General features: G+C 37.6%; 1 protein-coding gene across 3 annotated transcripts in view; it reads right to left on the bottom strand.

The window, feature by feature from the left end:
• The window catches only part of phf14 (PHD finger protein 14), a 252,389-nt gene that overhangs the window by 52,499 nt on the left and 182,716 nt on the right, over positions 1 to 17,174 (bottom strand). Inside the window, exon 17 of one of the 3 annotated variants that reach the window (XM_059972617.1) lies at positions 10,255 to 10,653. The exons of the other annotated variants lie outside the window; for them this stretch is intronic. Coding sequence (XP_059828600.1) covers positions 10,650 to 10,653 — 4 coding nt within the window. The 3' untranslated portion in view covers positions 10,255 to 10,649. Of the gene's footprint in view, positions 1 to 10,254; positions 10,654 to 17,174 lie in introns of those variants that run through there. 3 annotated transcript variants of the gene reach the window in all.

Raw genomic sequence — 17,174 nt, 5'->3', positions numbered from 1 at the left:
TACTATTGTATAAAATTTATATTTCCTGCCCATAAAATTTACTTCCAGTTGTCATGAATTTTTCCTCCTTCCTCATCAAAAATAAGAATATAAACTGTTATGTCAACATTTCACATTTGGTTTGAATTTTTCAGTTGCTCAGATTTTTTTGTGACTCAAAGGCATTAGTCTGTCAATGCAGTTGTTTCTGAATTACTCTTCCTGCAACCCAGCTATTATCTTGTGTTGAGTGACTTTGTGCATGTATTGTATGATTTCTGTATGTACACAAATAAAATATTTAGATTCATTAACTGAACATGAGCAATCATCAGAACCCCTAAACGTGTTATCTCCATTAACATGCTTTGCAGACCTGCTTGTCCATGCAGCTTCTAACCTGTATGATTGCTTTGTCATTGCTGATGGAAAGGTATCTCATTATAAGACTTTTTATGAACAATGTTACTTGGGACATATTATTTTTATTTACCCTGACCTTTTAAAATTGATTTCATTCAATTTATAAAGTTTCTATAAATATTGTAAGATGTTTGTGTACAGGAGTCAGTGATGAATGTTGCTGAAATATGATCCACAAATGGATGCTGCACAATACTTATGGTCAACTGAGTTCAGACTAGAAATAAATTATTACAATCCTTCACTGTTCCAGCAAATGTAACCTGTACACCTTGGAAGTCTAAAACTCAAGCTGTAAGGAATTAGATCCTCGCAGAAGACAGTGTGGACATTACACTGTCAACTTAGTCAGTGACATTTTTACTTCTGTACATGGCAGTGTTAGCATGAATATGTAACCCAGGCTGATATTCCAGCATGCAATGTTTTGGCTGAGATATCGAACAGCACACTATGTGGAACTGCCTCCCTTGAATCAAAAGCTGTCCAATAAGTTGAGCTGCGGGTCAATTCATGTTTCATGGTCACTCTGGCAAAGTTTTGCAAATTAGTCAGCTTGTTGGTTTCAAGTCCCAACTCACAAATATTTTAAGATTGTTGCTCATTAATAAGTGTCCAGATACTGCATCTATAAATGTAAACACACTAGGGAAAAGATTATTTAGCACTGGAAATGTGTACTGCAAATGCAATGCATGAACAACAGGTGACCATTTGACCTATTTGCAGACCACACAAGAAGTGCTTCAGTTTAACAATCAGCATCCAGCAGTATGAAGTTTATTATTCATTGCCTTAATACGCACCTAAAGGGCCCAAGTTTTGTGAGTGGTGAGTTCCAGTTAAAATTGAGTATTGCTGATTTTAAGAATTTAAGTCATGTCTGCAACTTTCAAAGGATTGCTTCGAAGCTAATGGTGAAGTCGCTTCACTGGTTTTGGACACATTAGAGGCGATGGCAGTGGAAGGCTGCTGACATATAGTTTTTAAATAACTTTTTAGACCTTAGGTTAATAATTGAAAAGAGGTCTTTTCTCTAAAAGTGCAGGTGAGGTGAGAAGAAGATAGAGGACACTCCAAGCTGAGAGTCTAGCAGCAGAGGGAAGTTCCTCTGCTGTGTGCTGTGGTGCTGTGTCCCAAAAGTTTAATCACTAACAAACACAGTTAAGGTCAGTAAGATAATCCTTAATGCCATACTCTTGGACATTCTTCTAACTATAAATCAAAGCCGGGTGAAACAGTTAAATCCCCACTGCATCCTCACATAGATCTAATTTCCACACACCCTCTCTGCTCAACTTTGGATTGTCTTTTTACATAGACATGTTCCAAGACACTCACTAATACGTTTGCCTCCCTTAGAGATAACAACCAGCCAATTGCTGGTAAAAAGTGCAAATCCAGTGGTCCATTCTGCTAGAGGACATTGCTGATCACTACTGGAAATGATCACAGGCACTGTAATTGATGCCAATGTGGAGACAAGTGAAGGTCCACTTCCTTATACTACCCCACAATCACTTCTGCTAGGTAAGGTGCAGATGGAATAAGCAAATAGTTCCTTGCTTTCCTCACTGAGCCCCTATTCTTTAGATAATAGGATTGAATAGGAGATTTGACAGCTGCAGGTTCAGAAAGTGGTGTCACTTACTCCAAGGTGCTCCAACCACACATGAATACCCATGAATACAGCCAAATGAAACAGTGTTCCTCCGGGTCCAAGGTGCAAAACACTATACCAACAGTTGTACAAGAAAAATAGTCCAAGTCTCGTGACATGTCCTGTAAATTGATGGTGCAAAGGTGTTGTTCCAGTTCCAGTCTGCACACTAATATACGCACGCATGCAATCCAGCATGTCTTCCACTGAGCAAACACCGGACAGAGAGCATCACCAACCGGAGCAGCAGGCCCAACCCGGCATGGACACTGCACCAAGTTGCCTGTGGCTTCTCAAAAGATTCAAAGGTTCATTCATTATCTAAGCATGTTTCCATATACAACTCACATTCCTCTTCTCCAGATAGCCACTAAACAAAGAAAGAACTTGAAAGTCATTCAGATAGAAACATCAAACTCACCTCCACACAAAAATGAATGGCAACACAATCATCAACTCCCAAACCTTCCTCTCCTGCACAAAATGGAACAAGAACATCAACCCCCAAACCCCCTCCCCTTGCACAACAAAATGGAAAGGAACAGGCAAAAAACACAATATAAAAACCATGTCTTAAAAGTGTCCACAATCTATAAATGCAATTGTCTAATCCATAATGTAGAATCACGATAACATCCTCCATTACTGAAAGAGAACATCACATGACAGGTACAACTGCCTGCCCACAGTGAGTCATACAGCGATAGGCCTCTTACAGATTCCTTCTCCAGCAATGATCTAAAGGAAAGGTAGTCATGCTGATCTCTTGCTCGCCACCCACGTTCGTCTTGATGTCTTAAATCTTCCTCAGTGCTAAATTGGTGAAATTGAGTTGAACATCAGCTCAAAGTTTCTTTGCACTGAAGCCAGCCAAGTACGTGCTCGCTTCCTGGAATCCTCTCAGAGACAACAAAACACTGGATCACTCAATCAATCTCCAGACTGTAAATCACAGGCTCTAACATTTCCATAAACATACTTAAGATGAAAAAAAGTAAAACTTAAATGGCCATTTTCGTGAGCTATCCGGAGGGAGAGCTGTACGCTGCACCATCTTGACTTGTGAATTGATGGTGCATGGGTGTTGTCGGCAAGAACAAGTAGCTCCAGTCCATGCACACATGCAACCCAGCTTGTCTCCCACTGAGTGAACACTGGAGAGTATCACCAATGGTGATTATTAGACACTTTAATCAGCATCCATCTCTCCCCTCCTGGACTGCTGATGGGGTAGACCTGCAGTACTTGAAGTTCTTAATGCCCAGCATTATCTTACAATCATAAAAAAAGACATTTAAAAAAAGACAAAAGCACCTTTGGTTGACCCTGAGGAGGCTGCTGCATCTGAGCACACCACTATCTCAGAGAAAGCACTAATCTCTAAAGTAGGGGGTCTCAGCTGGGTTTCCATGAGAAGTCGCTTGGGATTCCGCAAGAGATTGTGATTTATAAAGATAAACATTGTTCTTTGAACTTTGCACAACACATGATGCTAGTGCTCGCAATGGTGGGCTGTGATCAAGCAGCCCTGTTAGCAATCTCGTTAGAGGTCTCTAAATCCACTCTGGCAGTGAGCAGTAGGCTTGTATTTATTTGCTTGATCCATTCTCTGTATTTGACGTGAGATAGGGGAGGTCATTGATAATTAGTGAGCATTGTGCTGCACGGAGGGGAGGATGGTAGGCTGATAATTAGCGAGCACTGTATTGCATGGAGGGGAGGATGGGAGACCAAAGAGGAGCGTGAAGTGCATTTTCTGAGCATTGAGTGCACTCAACCAACTTGGGATGTGACATTACATGGGAATTACATCCCTCAACTTCCTCTTACGTACCCCTGTCTGACTTATGAGAGTGAACAAACTCAGCTGGTGTAGTACAAAATTGGAGGGAAATTTTCATGCTAAATAAGAAATTTTTACGCGCGTGACTCAGCTGATGGCCTGCCACTTTATTCTCGTTGTAAACGTTGCAAAAGGTGGATTGTGTACATTAGAAGTGAATTGTATTCTGAAGCACTTGTATTTTTTGCAGTTTTCTTGTTTAGTTATTTATTATACTTTTCTTTTTTTTATGTTTTATTAACCTCTGTGTCTTACAGAAATGCCTGAGTCATGTACAATCATTTCAATGCACAAGTGCAACAAAAAAAATCCGCCTTTACAACGAAAGAGACTTATCAATAGGTTTTACGTGGACTAGTGATCCAAGTTGTCCTATTTCATTGTGCCTAGTCTTTGGAAAGCAACTTACCATTGTAGCAATAGCTCCAGCAAAATTGAAAAGACACTTAACTACAATTCACAGCCATATGGCACGGAAAAGTGCTGATTATTACGAACGGTTATTGGAATCTCAAAATAAACAGAGTAAAGCATTTGTTAATAAAGTCAAAGTCAGTGAAAGGATTCAGGAAGCAAGGTATTTAGTAGCAGAACTTATTACCCAAAAGAGGAAAAGTTATACAATTGGTGAGCTCTTAATAATGGCAGCATGTAAAATCATAGTGGGTAAAATGCTAGAACAAGATGCAGTACAAAGAATTGAAAAGGTTTCACTCTCAAACAATACATTAAGTCAAAGTACTAATGACATGTCACATGATGCTGCATAAACTGAAAAACAACAGTTTCTCTATCCAGGTTGACGAGTCAATAGATTTCACCAATAAATGTCATGTAACATTTGTACAATTTGTAAATGATGGTGAGATTCAGGAAAACTTTTTCTATTGCAAACATAAAGATATATTTAATGTTTTGTCTTCATATCTGGAAACAAAAGGCCTGTCTTGGAGGAACTGTGTTGCTTTGCCTTCTGGTTTTTAGTAACTTTACTACTCAACATTGAAGATAAATTTTCATGTTGTAAATAGAATTAAAATCAATTTACAACCTTCATTTAAATTAAATCAACTGAGCCTACCTTTCGAAAAATTAATTCCCATTTTGGCTTAAGCTAGTTATTTAACAGAAATTTATTATGTTTGTCTTTTGAGTTTTTAATTTCAAGAAAGGTAAGCTAAGGTTAACTACATGTTTTCTTCCAAGAAAGGTTAGCTAAAAATTCATTCCCTACTCAAAAGAGCACTGACAATTATTTTTGGATAATTATATCTACAACTTACTGATCGCACTAATGTAACACAAGCTGTAGTAATAATAATTTTTTTGCTGGGGTTCCCTGAGACCTGATTATTTCAAGGGTTCCTCCAGGGCAAAAAGCTTGACAAAGGCATACCACTTGTGTCCTGTTAACCACTAAAAGATTCATTTTTGCTTATTCTGCTTCCTATTGGTTATCAATCTTCCACCTGTGCCACTATGTTTTACATAATAATCAAGAGCCTTCTAAAAATTTAATTATAGCATATCCATCAGTATTCCTTTATCCACAAAAATTATTCCTTGATCAAGGAACTACAATCTATTGATTAACAAGATTTCATTTTCTCAAAAGCATGTTGACACATTCTGATTTCCTTGATTTTTTTCCTCATATTGCACAGCTGTCAACACATTTTAAATTGTGTTTAACCACTCCTTTGTTTTTGACAATTTATGCTTTGAATCCCTATCCAACTTTGGATAGGACACAGCCTTCAAACTGTTCTATGTTCTGCTCATGACAGTAATAACATTTTTCTAGATTCCACTTCTTCATCAACTCCTTCCTTTTATAACATCTTTTCATCAAACTATGGCTGAGGGAGGAATTAGGATCAAAATATTTGATCCTAATTTTTTCAGGTCACATCCAAAATACTCAGATCAAACATCAATTGCTCTTATCCGTGATAAAGAATGCAATAAAATAAATGTTCATTAGCTTTAAAGATAATGAAAAATTATGAATGTATTGAATATCCTCAAGGCCTTGCAGGAAACAAAACAGGCAGATATTGCTTGATGGTTCTCCAACTAGACTTTCAAATCCCTAACGCATACCTGTACTTGAAAGAATCTACAGAAGTGAGGCAAAGCAGCAATGAGGGCACGGACCCTGTAAAGATTACAGAGGAGGAGGTGTTTGCTGTCTTGAGGCAAATTAGGGTGAATAAATCCCCAGGATCTGACCTCAGAATTGGTGGAAATTGCAGGGGCTTTAATAGAGATGATCAAAACATCCTTAGCCGTGGGTGAGGTGCCAGAGGATTAGAGGACAGCTGAAGTTGTTCTGTTGTTTAAGAAAGTCTATAAGTATAAGCCAGGGAACTATAGACCAATGAGCCTGACATCAGAAATGTGAAAGTGACTGGGAGGTATTCTAAGGAACCAGATATATAAGTATTTGGATAGACAAGGACTGATTATAGATAGTCAGTGTGCATGCTAAGTCATGTCTAACCAATCTTACAGAGGTTTTTTGAGAAAGTTACCAGGAAAGTTGACGAAAGCAAGGCAGTGGATGCTGTCCACATGGACTTTGACAAGGTCTCGTATGGGAGGTTGGTCAAGGTTCAGTTACTTGGCATTCAAAATGAGGTCGTAAATTAGATTAGACATTGATTTTGCAAGAGAAGCTGGAATGGTAGTCGATGGTCACTTCTCTGACTGGCGGCCTGTGACTAGAGGTGTGTTGCAGGGATCGTTGCTGGGTCTATGGTTATTTCTCATCTACATCATCGATCTAGATGAGAATGTGGTAAAACGGATCATCAAATTTATGGATGACACCAAGATTGATGGTGTAGTGGACAGCAAGGAAGGCTAGCAAAACTTAGTGAGATCTGGACTAGTTGGAAAAATGGGCTGAAAAATGGCATAGAATTAAATGCATACAAGTGTGAGGTGTTGCACTTCAGAAGAACCAACCAGGGTTGGTTTTACTGAGAAGTTCAGTAGAACAGAGGGATCTGGGAATACAAATCCATAACTCCTTGGTGTCATCAGCAGATAGGGTCACAAAGAAAGCTTTTGGCACATTGGCCTTCATGAATCAATGCAATGAGTAGAGGTGTTAGGATGTTGTGTTGAAATTGTATAAACCTGGGAGAGTCCTAATTTAGAATACTGTGTACAATTTTCTTCAGCAGGTTGCCTGGACTTAAGGACCTGGGTTACAGGGAAAGGTTGAATAGGTTAGGACTTTATTCCCTAGATCATAGAACAGTGAGGGGAGACTTAATAGACGTATACAAAATTATGAGGGGTGCAGACAGTGTAAATGCAAGTACGATATTTACACTAAGATTGGGTGAGACTATATCTAGAGGTCATGGGTTAAGAGTTAAAGGTGAAATGTTTAGGAGAACATGGGGAGCGCTTCGTCACTCAGAGTATGGTGAGAGTGTGGACTGAGCTGCCAGTGTAAGTGGTTGATGCAGAGTCAATTTTAACATTTAAGAGGAATTAATATGTACATGAATGGATGGGGTTTGGGCCCAGGTCGAGGGGACGAGGCAGATTAACAGTTTGGCATGGACTAGATTGGCTGAAGGACCTGTTTCTGTGCTGTGGCATTTTATTACTCTACTACTCTAATTTAAGTCAGACCTACCAGTGTATACTGAGGGTCTTGGAACATTCTCAAACTTATATTTTATAAAATGGAATAATTAACCAACTCAATTTCTGGTCATTAAGTTTTCCTCTTAGCTCCTGTCTCTTGACAGTCACATCAGGTTGAGGCATAGAATTAGTACAGATAGCTTACCAACACAATGACCTACCTTCACCTATTCTATTAAGAGGTAACTTTCTCCTGCAGCCGTATAAACATCTCTGCCCCATCTTTTTTTTCCTTCACCAAACTTCAGGAACATATCTTTGACACAGTGAGTTAATCTTGAAGTTTAGTAGACTTCAAGTTAGCATGTCCCTGGTCAAAGATTGAATACACAATTTAATTCATCCACCTTTAGTGAAACCCTTTAGTGTTCTCCATTTTATCATACAATTCTTTTTCTTGAAAGGTTCTAGTTGCTTGTATCTACTCTAAAAAGGAAGCTCTAACAGTCAAGTCACAAATTTTAAAATATAGGAAAGGCTAGGCAGCCAGTATGTAATGGTGCAGATATTTTTTATATAGTTTATTAGAGCAAGCAACTCCACAAAAAACTCTTAACACATTCTTTCAGAAGGCTAAGATTGCTGTAAAAATATAGCTATGATACATATTTTAAAATAACGTGTATAATCTAGGGTAAGCATACTCATTCAAATATGGATCAACAACCATCAATTCCTAATTAGTACAGACTGTCCCTCAATTATGGACACCCAAGTTACGGGCACCCATACACATGAACAAGTGCCTTTAATTAAATTCGAAGTTCAATGTATATTCACATATTTGTCCCTACTCACAATATGACCAGTTTACCCCATCTCATCACTGCAGTAATTGTTCTTTAACATGTTTATGTGCTCTTAATGCCATTTATTATAATACTGTGGAGGACAACTACCATATTGATTGAATTCTGTGTACTCTTGACAAAAATTGACTCGTGTGTGTGTAAAACCAGAACCCAGGGAGTATCTGCACTTATCAATTGGAATGTATTGAATGAAAATAACCTACATGCAAATTTAAAAAAATATGATCCATATTAATCATAAAGTTAGCCTTCAATGGAATGTTGTGCTCATTTGATGTTGAATTGATCTATGTCCATGTCTCAGTGGATATTTGCCTCAAGAGAATGGATCTAATTTAAGCCAGGTAAAATACAAACAACTTATCAACCTTGAATACTTGACCTGAATGCAGAAACAAGAGAAAATCTGCAGATGCTGGAAATTCAAGCAACACACACAAAATGCTTAAGGACAGGGTCCCACTGAAGGGTCTCAGCCTGCAAACATCAACTGCACTCTTTTCTATAGACACTGCCTGACCTGCTGAGTTCCTCCAGCATTTTGTGTGTGTTGACCTGAATGTAGATTATGCAATGTTATATTTCTCAACATAAGCTGATAACCAACCAACAAAGATACATTTCAGCCTATCTACTTTATCTCACACAACAGAACAAGAAGTCTCACCACTAATCTTTTCTAATTGTGGAGTTACAAGGTTCATATACATTTATATCTGGTTTCAAGAAAATAATATTAACAGCTATAAGAGTAGCCACAAGTAGCAGAGATAAAAAGAATCAGAAAAGAATCAAAATTACTTTAAGTGTCATTACCCACTCAATGTAGCATTTAAATTCCGCTTATTTTCTCTGAATGCAAAAATAGATTACCTATCCCATTAAGATAAAACAAAAGAAATGAGCTATCAAAAGGGCTCTGAGGGACTAAACAAATTTGTCAAGGTTAGTGTCATGAAATGCAATCCAATAGCTGGGCACTTTACTAACTTCTAAACAGCCACAATGCTTGCACTGAATTGAAGCTATGTAATTATTTTGCCTAGCCTTATAAATTATTTGCATCAAGTGTGGATAAAGCACCTACATTTGTTCTCTGCTCCACCGTATTCTGACACTGATTTGTCTTCACTCCTGTGAAACGACATCCTACATCATAAACTGATGGCACCCACAAAAAGGTGCTAGCATGCGGCAAATAGAGCCATCCCTTCATCCTTTCAATGACATCCATAATAAAAAGGTACACATAACAATTAACTTTACTGTCAAATAAAGCAGCTAATAACTTTTACTACATGAGAGCAGTGAAATGTTTTCACAGAAAACATCTCACATCGGCTTGGCACCTGCTGGACGATTGCAAGAACATATGATGTTGAATGAAATGTATCAGTAGTTGGATAGTAAATGGTTGGCAAAGTTGGAATTGGCTTTGTTTGCTTATATTTGTTCTGTCATTTGTGAGTAAACATAGGATATTCAGTAATAGTAAAGTGGTTTAGCACCTCTATGAATATCTAGTTCTCCACATTAAACATATTCTCTTTACATTAGTAAAACTATGTTACTTAAGATTATTGGTGAGATATTTAAAAAATATATTTATCCATTAGAATGTCACATACACCCACAAAGAAACAAAAGTGTTCAAATGATGGGAGAAGCAGCAGAGAATTTCAAGAGTGGTAGAGTGAAAGATCCGGCATGATTGAAAAAGTTGATAAAGTAGTATGCATCTAATGTTCTGAAACAGTGGTGTGCAGTACTTCCTCCATAAAGCGGCATTGTGAACTATTCATTGATGACTTTGCGATAAAAGTTAGCAAGAATAAAAAGAAAACATTTCTTGAGAAATCAGCAACAAAAGAATGCAGTCATATATTTTGATGTCTTTATTTCAGGTAGTTCCAACTTAGTTGCTGCTAGTTTAGAGGTTTCAAAGATTATTGCTCAACATGGAAAACTAATCAGTGATGGGGAATACGTTAAAGAATCGTGGCTAAAGTCATGACGGTTTTTCAGAAAAGAAAAAATTATTCAGTCCATTCAGTATTTACCACTGAGCAGAAACACATTAAATAATAGAATATTAATGATGGGAACAAACATAGCAGAACAACTATCAAAAGATATTAGTTCATGTAAATCTCTTTCCGTTTGTCTTGATGAGAGCACTGATGTTACATCATCAGCTAGGCTAGCCATTATTGCTCGATTTCATAGGAATGATGAAATATTCGAAGAACTGGTTAACTTGATAACGTTACCTGAAAACACAATAAAAATACGTAAGGCAGTAATAAAAGAATTGCCTGGTTGACAAGTTAACCTTTCAAAGACTGTTGGCCCATCGAGTGTCTTTTGTAAAGAAACAGGTTTTGTCAATCTATTTGCAAAATATGTTGGACATCCACTGATAGGCTTTCATTGCATAGTACACGAGGAGGCTATGTGTGGAAAAAGCTGGTCTTAAAGAACTTGAAAAAGTGACGAAAATTATAGTCAAGATAATTATTTATATTTTCTAAGCATGCCTTGGAAAATAAAGACAATTTCAGAATTTACTTAGCAAAGTGAATTCAGTGTACAAAGGTCTAATTATGGACAACAGTGTTCACTGGCTGAGTAGATATTCTATCTTTAAATAATATGTTCAGAGTTTGTTTTTGATGAAATTTGTTTTTGATGAATGAAAATTGTTCTTGTTAAGAATTATATGGTATTGTATGGCATTTGTAGCTTGAAATTTTTACAGATTTCACCTCGTACAGTATTTAAATGACTCGAACATCAAGTTGCATGGACCTGGCAAAACATTTGATGTTATGTTTGATAACATAAAAACCTTTGAAATCAAATTGGAGATGATTAAATATGATGCCTAAAATGGCACTTTTAAATATTTCCCCAAATCTAAAAAAAGTGACAAGTATTGAAATACCGGAATAGACAGACATACAATGCCTTACAATGCAATTTTTGAGCATTACTGGTTCAACTACTGAACAATTTTAAGATTCACTAAATTCAGATTATTTGAAGAAATTTATAAAGTATGCAGACAGTGCAACATTAAACAAACTGAATTTGGAAATGTTGCAGTGGATTTTGGATAATTTTGAAAGGCAATTGATTGATTTACAAAGCAACTCAGTTTGGAGGTGATCATTTACAGATAAGAACTGAACTACAAGATATTGAGAGATTGGTTAGTGACTGAATCAAAGCATAAACATACAGATAAGAAGGTTCTGAAATTCTTCACTGAAAGTTTTAACTGAAAATTCTTGCATTGGCAGTATTAACAGTATTTTCGTCGACATATTCACATGAATTTTTGTTTTCAGTAATGAACTTGGTCAAGTTTAATGATAGGAGTAGGCTAACTGATGAAACTCCTAAAACTCCATGCATAACTCCTAAAATACAAGGCAGATATAAAATATTTGTCATCACTAGTGGAGCAACAAAGTATGCCTTTGTATCCTTTCTTTGATCTTTGATGAATATACACCAAAGTTTATAATTTCCATTATCTTTATATTTATATTTCCAATGCTAACAACACTATTTAGAAATTATACTATTTTTCAATATTTTAAAATATGAAAATAAATACTTTTAACATGGTTTCTAAAATGCTTCATTTATTTCAAGCAGACTCTGTCATACTTTTATTAATAGTGATGCAATAAATACATGTAAATAAGCAACAGGGCTCATCAGTTTTCCTTAAGAAGGTCCATAATTATTGTTGTTAATTCATTAATCAATTTGATAATTTATAAATTTTTAGAACATTATCGCCAATTTGGCACATGCCACTCCTTCCTACAGAATTATATATATATTCAATCTTTATTTCTTCCTGTATAATCACTGCACCTGATTTGCAATACATCTTGATAGACTAAGAGGAATAGAGTATTGCATGAATATTTGTTCCTTAGTTAATACTCTGTGCATATGCTCTTTGCTAATTAGTGGCTGATTTACAGTGTTTCTTGGAGTGGAATTACAACACAAGGGACAAAAATAAATTAGTTCCAAAGAACTAGGTGTCTAAAATTACTGTTCCCAAAAGGTAGAAAACCTAGTCAAAAAAAGACACAGATGATTAATTTTCTTTTGTTTACAACGCTCTGTCTTTCTGCTTATGATCTTTGTATTAGTATTTGAATACTTCCTTCACACATTTAATCTGCTATTTTAGTTTTTTTTAAAAATTACTTGGACTAAAAGATTCAACACAACAGGATGTTGACATTAAATTATTTAGTAATATTTTATATAAAATATCAGGAAGTAGTTTCGTCACAAGGAATATTACTATTCCCTCAGCACATTTTTTACCTGGTTTAAAGTACATTTGAGAATACACAATTATTCACTGAACAAGATTAGCCATTACTCTCAGTAGGTGTAATGGGGCATCTGAAGAACTCTGGTATTTAACAGACCATTTACAGTGCAGGATTACTGGGTATTAATTAGCTGATGGCCTACAAAACAGTTAAAGAAAATGAATAAATTTATATCCATTTTTCCAAATCTTGATGCATTAATGTAAATCTAAATAACATAATATGTTCACATCGAGAGTTCTGATATGCCAATGATTCTCAACTTGATTCTAACCCCCATGGTTCAGTCCCTTCCCACCTGCATCTGCAACACTTCTCACGTTTTCAATCTCCTCACTTACTTTCAATTTCCTTGCCCAGACCACCTCATTTTTACCATGGATGTCAGTCTTTATACACTTTTATTTCCCATCAAGAACGACTTAAAGCTCTGTTTCTTTCGCAATTAAAGAACCAACCAACTTTTCCCCCTGCTCCACTACCCTCCTCCATCTCGCAGAACTGGTCCTCACCTTCAACAATTTTTCCTTCGTCTCCTCCCACTTTCCTGACTCGGGGGGGCAGCCAGGCACCTGCATGGGCCCCAGCTAAGTCTTCCTTTTCATTGGCAACGTAGACAGTCCATGTTCCAAGCCTTCCCTGGTAATGCTGCACAACTCTCCTTGCACTACATTGATGACTGAATTGGTGCTGCTCCATTCCTCCATGCTTAGCAATCAGTTTCTTCAACTTTGCCTCCAACTTGCACCCTGGCCTTAAATTCACCCAGTCCATTTCTGACAACTTGCTCCCCTTTCTCAATCGCTCTGTCTCCATCTCTGGAAACAAACTGTCAGCTGATATCTTTTATAAACCTACTGATTCGCATGGCTATCTTGACTATATCTCTTCCGATCCCTGTTTCCTGCAAAAGTGCTATTCACTTTTCTCAGTTTCTTCATCTCCACTGCATCTGTTCCCTGTATGAGGCTTTCCTTTCTAGGATATCACTGACTGCATCACAGCTTAGTATGGAAACACCAGTGCCCTTGAATGGAAAATCCTACAAAAAGTAGTAGATACAGCCCAGTCTATCATGGGTAAAGCCCTCCCCACTATAAGCACATCCATAAGAAATGCTGTCGCAGGAAAACAGCACCTATTATCAGGGACCCCCACCACACAGGACATGCTTCTCTTCTTGCTGTTGCCATCAGGAAGAAGGTATAAAAGATTCAGGCTTCACACCACCAAGTTCAGGAACTGTTACTACCCCTCAATCATCAGGTTCTTGAGCAAAAGGAAGATAACTTCACTTAACTTCATTTGCCTTATTATTGAAATGTTCCCACAACCAATGGATTCACTTCCAAGGACTCTTCATCTCATGTTCTCGATATTTATTGTTACTTTTTTTCTTTTGCATTTACTTAGCTTGTTGTCTTCTGCATTCTAGTTGAATGCCTTAATTGGAAAGTCTTTCATTTGATTCTGTTGTGGTTATTATTCTGTAGATTAATTGAATAGGCTCACAAGAAAATGAATGCCAGGGTTATATAGGATGACATACATGTACATTGATAATAAAATTTACTTTGAACTTTAAATATCAGAGATACCCTCCTCCTTCAACGATCCGGGTTTCCTTCCTCCACGATTGATGGTGCTCTTACCTACATCTCCTTTATTTCCAGATAATGATGCTCCAACTTCCCACTGTCTTAACAGTGATAAGAGTTCCTCTTGTCCTTACTAAGCACCCATGCGCCTCTGCATTCTCTGCAAGATCTGCCATTTTCAAAGGGATCCTACCACCAAGCTCACACCCCCACTCTCCACAGGGATCACTCCCTCCATGACGCCCTTGTGCATTCGTCCTGCTCCACTAATCTCCCTCCCGACACTTATATCAATATTCTGCCAAGTACAACACCTGCGCATTCATCTCCTCCCTTACCTTTCAAACACAACAAATTAGAACACTACGACAGTACTATAAAACTGTATATTAGCTCCAAATATTTATGATGGAGGAATTCATCTAGGGTACGCTGCCAGGGTTTTGTGACTGACTGTAAATGAATACAATCAGAGCAGATGATTGTAGATAATGGAGTGTAGATAATGGACTGCCTCATGCAATGCTTTGGAAGATTGCATCCTCTAAATCATTATTTTCATTGCAACATTCAAGATGATTGTTGATATCTTCAAATTCTTTGTGATTCCTAACTTGTTGAAGTAGTGAAGTCATTATATTTTCAGTCCTGGTCATTTCTGTAATCACCAAGCCTCAATGTTTGAAGCTGCAGGGAGCAAAACAGTTCTGAATTGTCTATTGCATTTCTTGCCAAATATAAATGACAAAAATCATTGCTCGTTCTAAGCACAAGTAGAGTCTAGCAGTCATCCAAGGGCACACAACTGACAGTGGTTAGAAACCGTTTGGCAACAGTCTCCTGTCCCAATTAAGCAGCATAGAATCCAAAATAAATGAAGGGAATCCCGGCTATTTTCTTGATTAGTTCTTGTTCATTAAGAGTTGTCCCATATAATTGGCTGACCCGATTAACCGATGGTCCAATTAAACTGTATCCACTGTACTTCCAGAAAGTGTGATGTAATCCCTACTTTATACTGAGAACGTTAAGCTCAGCCAGAAAAATAGGAGAGTGCTTCAATCAACCTTTTCACCAAATAAAGCAAATAGTCAGTCAGGCCACCTCAGGCTGGATAATTTTTTAATGACTTTTTCTAGAAGTCTGCAGATCAACCAGACGCAAGATAAAACATAATAATTGCGTCTTCATTGATACAAATTGTTCCAACGTTTATCGCCAAGATTCCTCTGAACAGGGAACATTTTCTAACCTTTGGAACAAGAGTCAGCAGATACATGGCCTTCATTCCACCATGTTTGTGACAACCATCAAGTACCTATCCGTGATTGATAATCACATTCATCAGCATTTAATCCATAGCGTTCTATGCTTTGCTGATCCAAATGCTTGTTTAGATTCTTTTTAAATGATTCTTTTTAAATCCTTTTACATCCCTTTTAGAAAATCCCACAGAATTTTATTATGAGTCAAATATATTTGTGGTCACTATAATAAATTATGCTGCAAAAATATGCATGCCATAGATATTTTTCAGCAAATCTTGCCCAGTCAACTGTCATACACATTTTTTTTTACAAAGGCAAGAAAGCATTATTTGAAAAATAGCAAAATGAAAATTATAATATTTAAGCAAGAAATAACTCACTCAGCAGAAAGTTAGGGCCGATATCAAGCTGCTTGAAAAGATGCCTCAGTTGACAAGTTCTCAATGCCATTCAAGGATGACAAGGATAAAAGAGAAGGGGATCTTGGATGTTGAGAGATGTGGTGAACATAGTCAAGAAGAAAAAGGAAGTACATGCAAGATTTTGGAAGCTAAAATCAAATGGGGCCCTTGAGGATTATAAAGAAACTGAAAGATAACTCAAGAAGAGAATTAGGATAACCAGGAAGGAGGGGTAAGAGGGGGGAAGAGAGGGCAGGAAGGAGGGAAGAGAGGGGGAAGGAGGGAAGGGGGGAAGACCTATGTTTAACATTTTAGGAACAGCTTCTTCCTCATTGCCATCAGACTTTTGAATGGTTTATGAACCTATGAAAGCTGCCTTGCAATTCTTATTTTGCACTATTTATTTATATTGTACTTATAATAATTTTTAATGTATTGCACTGTACTGTTGCCATGAAACCATACATTTTATGACATATGAGTGATAATAAAATTGATTCTGATTTTGATCCTTGGGGATAGGATTTATGAGCAGTTGGAAAACCATAGCCTAATTAGGGATGTCCAGTAAACACGAGGAAATCTGCAAATGCTGAAAATTCAAGCAACACACGCAAAATGCTGGTGGAACACAGCAGGCCAGGCAGCAGCTATAGGGAGAAGCACTGTCGACGTTTCAGGCTGAGACCCTTCATCAGGACTAACTGAAAAGTAAGATAGTAAGAGATTTGAAAGTAGGAGGGAGAGAGGGAAATGCAAAATGACAGAAGACCAGAGGGGGTGGGGTGAAGCTGAGAGCTGGAAAGATGATTGGCAAAAGGGATTCAGAGCTGAGTAGAGGAGGCCATGGATAGACATATCAGAATGGGAATGGGATGTGGAATTAAAATGTGTGGCCACTGGGAGATCCTACTTTCTCGGGTGGACAGAGCGTAGGTGTTCAGCGAAATGGTCTCCCAGTCTGCGTCGGGTCTCACCAATATATAAAAGGCCACACCGGGAGCACCGGACACAGTATACCACACCAGCCGACTCACAGGTGAAACGTCATCTCACCTGGAAGGCCTGTCTGGGGCCCTGAATGGTGGTGAGGGAGGAAGTGTAAGGGCAGGTGTAGCACTTGTTCCGCTTACAACGATAAGTGCCAGGAGGGAGAT

This window comes from Hypanus sabinus, chromosome 6, assembly GCF_030144855.1.
Source record: "Hypanus sabinus isolate sHypSab1 chromosome 6, sHypSab1.hap1, whole genome shotgun sequence".
In the NCBI taxonomy this organism is placed as follows: domain Eukaryota; kingdom Metazoa; phylum Chordata; class Chondrichthyes; order Myliobatiformes; family Dasyatidae; genus Hypanus; species Hypanus sabinus.
Note: the sequence above shows the minus strand (reverse complement) of the source record. Positions and strands in the feature narration are given on the sequence as shown.